This window comes from Vigna unguiculata, chromosome 3, assembly GCF_037176805.1.
Source record: "Vigna unguiculata cultivar grain cowpea cultivar isolate G323 ecotype 2 chromosome 3, ASM3717680v1, whole genome shotgun sequence".
Lineage (NCBI taxonomy): Eukaryota > Viridiplantae > Streptophyta > Magnoliopsida > Fabales > Fabaceae > Vigna > Vigna unguiculata.
Window position 1 is genome coordinate 63,381,752 of NC_140794.1, and position 5,856 is coordinate 63,387,607.

A 5,856-nucleotide genomic window follows, 5' to 3' on the forward strand; every position below is an offset into this window, starting at 1 on the left:
AAAATAATATATTCTTTAACAATAACATCATAAATATTACTTACTTTTATTTTAATAAAAAAATATATCATACTGCCAATTTTTTATTAACTTTTTTAAATACATTCAAAATGCATCGCAATGATGAATTTTATGTTAAGATGTGTGTTAAGTTATAAATAAGTTCTTAAAAGTAGATTCCATTTGACAAGTTGCTCCTGTCATTTTGTGTATTAGGTTTAGTCCATTTTTCCATTCAACGACTCCAACAGAACCAATACTATAATAATAACTACTTAATTAAATCATAAATAATTCCTAGTACAATTAAGAAAAGAGATTATAAAATTTGACAACAAAGAAAGTGGAAAAGAGGAATTAATGCTCCCTTTTATTAATATAATATAATGATAATTCTCAGTTTAATTAATAAATATACCTATTCTTACAGAAGAAAAAAGAAGAAAACAATATAAAGTTTATAACGCAAAAATTAATTAATCTTTATCTAAGGGAAAAAAAATTGACACCCCCGACAAGCCTTGTAACGGTTTTTTTTTTTTTTCTTGGTTCTACTAGGTACCTTTGACTTTTCCTTGCCAAAGTTTGTATTTACATTTCTACCACCAACAAAAACGGATATCTCCATTAACCACGGACTATTCGCCCACCACTCTCACAGTAGCAGGTAGCCACTCTTGGGAGCCCCGACGATCGGAGTAGCCATCATCTTCAAGCCTAAATACCACAGAAGAAGAGTCGTGGTCATGGGTACTTGAATTCAAATTCTTTCTCAGTTGGTGGAAACTTGGAACCAACACTTTGTCCATCCATTCATCAATAGTGGTTTGGCCTAACCACACTCCGCTGGTGATCTTGTCAAGAGCATCTTCCTGCACTTCAATTGACACCCCATTCCCGACAACTGTGGAGAACCTTTTCGCGATGGACGTGGAGAAATTCCTGCGAATGAGATCAAAGTTCAAGGGCTTGAAGACAATAGCGTCATCCACAGAATCCAAAAGTTCGCGCGGTACTGTTGAGAGAGACCCTCCCCCATCGTGATTGTTCTCATCATGTTCGACTGTGAAATCACTTGAATTGAGCGACCCATCTCCCCTGTCCTCCTCTGCAGCATCAGCAGCTTCATTAAGGTCAAACGATAGACCCGAATTCACCTCCTTCCGGGGCTTCAAGGACCTGTCCTCATCCGATAGCCAGCTGGGTCTTCGTTTTGATGCTCTCTTACCCACTGATATGCGTAGTTGCCACCCTCCCTTTGCTAAATTTTCAAGCTTTTCTTCGTCCAGTGGAGACCCATTGGAGAGGTACCTGAGGTCCTCTGGCAACCCATTTGCAGTGAGGATAAGCATCACATTCCCGAGACTGACTTCACGGCCGTGAGAATCCGGGAACCGGCCTTGTTCCATGGCTCTTCTTATGCTCCCGCGAAGAAGGATATTGGCTTCATCAATGTCCTCAAGCACGATTACAGAAAGTGGGTTCTTTCTGATGGCCTCCGCTATTCGATCGAGTGCTGTTTTACCACGGAGATGCGGGGCATCAGAGTCCCCTCCATCCCCACGGCGTTGTGCCAGAGGTATTATTATCGGATTGGACCCAGATACCAGCTCAGAAAGTGCTGCTGCCATTTTCTTCTTGCCAATTCTATCAGGACCCACGAACAGTAACCACGTGTCACCTTTGGAGCGTCGTTTTCCATTGCCCAGTTTGCACTGGGTCACTGTGGTGGCCACGGCTGACGCTGCATCCTGCTGCCACCAGACCTTTTCTGTCAGGCCTTTCAGGAGCTTCTTGAAAGAGTCCGCATCAAGTAGCTTTTTGCTCTGTAATTCATCGAACTTGTCTTGTGACTCAGAAGAGAGGCAGCTCAAGAAATCATTGATGCCTTCTTTGTGTGTTTCTTCTGGAATGGCATCAGCTGGCTTTGTTTGCCCAAGGACCAGGTCGGTCCTTACCGGACTTTGCTGCGGGCTCATTGCACGCTCTGGTGTGTGGATTGGCACTGGGTTTGCGCTCAATTGCAAAGTGGTTCCTAGATTTTTATTTAAAGGTATTTTGGGTTGGAATTGACGTGCCAGCAAGTTCATATTGTATAGGCCAGTCATTGGCAAAGGAGTTGGAACAAGTCTCTCTGTGCTCACACTTAGCTGATGAAATTTAGGGTGTAAACTCAAGCACGCATCATGCCATTTCTTCTGTATTTCTTGAGTCCTCTTCTTAGCATTCACTTCTTGGCCATTACTCTATTTAAAATAAAAAGAAACGCATCGGTTAGAAGACATGCATTATTTTCTACGAAACCCACAACATAACCGATGCAATTGTTTGTCACATTCACCTGAGCCTGATCCATTACTTTGCCGTTATCATTATTAGTTTTAGCATTCTGTAACCACTGAGGGAGGGACGGTTTAGCTGCCTCTGATTTGAGTTCAGTATCTGATTTCTCAGTTTCTTTCAACATTTCTGCCACTTCACGCTCGCAGTTCTGCATGCATTGCGGGCAACAAATTGATACAGCAGCAGGATCTACGTTCTCAGAGGCACGCCTCAGTGGAGCGATCGTTGTAGTTGACAAGGTCTTTAACGGGGACAAGGACTCGAGCGAAGTTCCAAGAATACCATTGGTCCCAAGCCTGGTTTACAAGTAAGTAAAACGGTCACACCACAAGGAATAGCAAATGCAGGGAACAGAATAATCATGTTCCAGATCACAGCCTAATCAAGCTAACAGTGCTAAGGTAGACAAAAAGCTAAAAATCCTCCTGTCTTATATTACTGTCAACAGAAACAGAAACATCACACGTTCTGTATTCAAAATGTCATGCAAGGGAGTTCAAGCAAGCCACCGGTGAAACACAAATCGAAAAAAAAAAAAAACAGAAACAAAACAGAGTTAACATATCAGACAAGATTCATTCACCAACTGCAATTCCAAGTTTAACCGTTCCATGAAAGAAAACGCGTTAACTCCATTCCATCACACACGAAAAACTAATCTTAATCATTTAATCTGATCTTGCTACAGAATAACCGGGGAAATAAGATTTTGGCAAGACGGAAAGAAAAAAGAATGAAATTCAATGAAGGTCAAGATGATATGCATTATTAAATTGGTGGAAGCAGAAAAACAAAATACCTGGGAAAGATCCCCGGGAGAGGGGCTCTGGTGGTAATTGGCACTGCCTGAAGATCCCAATCGTTTTCCATGGTGGGATGATAAACCTGACACCTCAAGTAAGTCTCGCAAGTAGCAGTACCTAACAACCAAAGTCTACCAGCGCCACCTTCACCGAACTTGCTGACCAACCTCCCCATCTCCGCCACCGCTGCCCGCCCGGCCTCAGCGAGCGTGAGTTGCTGCATGTTACCCAAACCACCACCCACGGCGAACCCAGCAGGCTGCTCCACCAGCCACTTCAAGTCACCCAAGTCAACGAAAATCCCTCCAGACCCAGAGTTCCCAGTCCTGGTCTCAATCAAATCCCCCAACTCCTTCAATCTTGCAGGTATCTGCGCCTTATCAGAAGGAAGCTCCTTCTCCAAATGAATCACGTGAGCATTCGCGAAAGCCCCATCTCCCAATTCCTTGTTCTCAATCTTCTTTATCACCTCCTTGATCGCAGCCTCGGGCTCCGATTCCCCCACCAAGATCGGGTTCCTCTTCTTGGACCTCAGCAATATGTCCACAATTCGTTTGGCGTCATCGCCCCTGTGCTGCGCCGCACTCCCCTGCTGCTGCTGTTGCTGCTGCAGACGCGGGTTCAGATACAAATTCCGGCCGGTGGCGGAATTGGACGGAGCGACCGCGCTAGGCCGGAATCCCAATCCGGAATTGACGGTGGAGGGGACGGCGTTAAGGGACTGTTCGATGGTGGCTTTAACGGCGGGGCTGGAGAAACTGGCTTCGCGCATGACCCTGCTGACGCTGGGGTCGTCGAGAATGGATATGATTAACTGTTCGAGCTCCACTTTGACGGCGAGGAGAGGCTGCTGCTGCTGCTCCGGGTAACCGCGACGCTGGTGGGCCTGAGCCCGCTTGAGGGCCGCCATCAAGGCATTGGAGATTGGCGGCTCCATGGAGGAACCGGTGTTCTGCGAAGTAGGCAATCGCTCGAGAGCGACGCTGAAACATAGCTCCAGCGCTCTGCACTGAAGGGGGTGAGAGGAATTGGGGTGCGATTTTATGCAGGCCTGACGGAGAAAGCCGGAGGGGGAGGCGAGCAGCGTTGCCGCGACGTGGAGCGGCGTGGTCTGGCCGTGGTTCCGGCGGCCGGCCTCGGCGATTGAGTGATTGAGAACGCTGGCCGCCTCCGGCGTTAGGGTTTGCTGGATGGTGCTTAGTCCGGCTCTCATTTCACGGGTGGAATTGAATTCTGCAGTGTTGGTGAGGCTCCAGCGGAAAGAAAAGTTGGGGGGATTTGATTTGGGTCGGGTTGAGATTTGATTGGATTGGATTGGATTGAATTGAATTGGAAGAAGAAGAAGAAGAAGAAGAAGAAGAAGAAGGGTGATGATGGAGGGGGAGAGAAGGAAGAAGAAATGGAGAATGGATGTGAATGGTATCGGAGGGTACTTGGTTTGCTTGACTTTATGGGGGGAGAAAAAGGAGAGTAATGTGTGTGAAACTCACACTTGGGTTCTAAGGCTATTGAGCCCTGAGTAGAGGGAGAAAACGAAATTAGTGTGTGGGCAGATAAGATAAGAACACTTCAATATAGACAAATTCACATTTTCAAGGCTGCAAGGAACAACTGGATGGGTAGGCAAAACAATCAAACACAAGCTTTTTACAAACACAAACAAAATCAACACTCTAATACGATGCCCACCCCTACTAGCTACCCTCTTCTCTCTTCTCTCTTCTCTCTCTCTCTCTCTCTCTCACTTTCTATCCTCCGCTAAAAAGGCTCTTTAGAATTCGGAATTCAACGCCAAAAGGAAATATGAGATCCCCTCCCTCACCTTTCCTCCTTCACAACATCCATCCCCATTCTCTTCTCTCTCTCTCTCTCTCTCTCTCTCTCTCCTCTCCATCTCAAACAATAACCAATCTGTCCCCAGGAATAAATCTCTCAACATGCATACATACATGCATGCGTGAGGGCCGGTGAATATAAAGCTACTTCCTTTTTCATCAACTAACCCAACTTAGCTAATTAATCTCACCCAACACCAATATTATTCTATTCAATTTATCCCTGCACTGCATAAATAAATAAATAAATAAATAGACGGTTTCTTTATTGTGGGAAGAGAAAGACACGGAAGTAGAGAGAATTTCTAGTAAACGGAGAATTGATGGATGGATGAAAGTAGTACTATCGGTTGCAAGGATTTCTGGAAAAAATGCTTTGTGGACAGACCAATCTGCTCTCCTTTTTGTGTCATCTTTTTCCTCTCTCTATTTTAATATTATTAATCATTACTTTATTAATTTAACACTTGCCTTTCAATATTTCTTGTCTGCATTTTTTATAATTCAATTTAAAGGCTAATTTGTCTGGACTCAACAGATTAGTTATTCTATCATGGAAGAAGCCAAAACACCTTTTTTGCACATATCAATATTATATTCTCCGTTACCTAATATATTTCATATTAATACACGCTATTTTTTTTATTTGGGAAGTGAGATTATTATTTAAAAAGTAAATAAGAGTAATTAATTAATTAATTAATTAATTAATTAATAGAGAGGCGTGTCTGGTAAAAGAATACTACGACTACTCATTGGATAGAGAAATGTAAAAACTAAAAAAAAGAAAGATGATGATGGGAGAGAGATAGTGAGGAGTGAGGTCTTGGGAGTTTGGATTGACTGCCTTTTTAGTTTTTATCTCTCTCTCTCTC

General features: G+C 43.9%; 1 protein-coding gene across 1 annotated transcript; it reads right to left on the reverse strand.

Annotated features, from left to right (window-relative positions):
* Window positions 1-344: 344 nt before the first annotated feature.
* On the reverse strand, window positions 345-5,361 carry LOC114179748 (Double Clp-N motif-containing P-loop nucleoside triphosphate hydrolases superfamily protein). Its single transcript, XM_028066174.2, has 3 exons — window positions 3,143-5,361; window positions 2,342-2,639; window positions 345-2,246 (listed from the first exon to the last, which is right to left on the reverse strand). The coding sequence occupies exons 1-3, from the start codon at window positions 4,357-4,359 to the stop codon at window positions 639-641; spliced, it is 3,123 nt and encodes a 1,040-aa protein (XP_027921975.1). The 5' UTR covers window positions 4,360-5,361; the 3' UTR covers window positions 345-638.
* Between the last annotated feature and the right edge of the window lie 495 nt (window positions 5,362-5,856).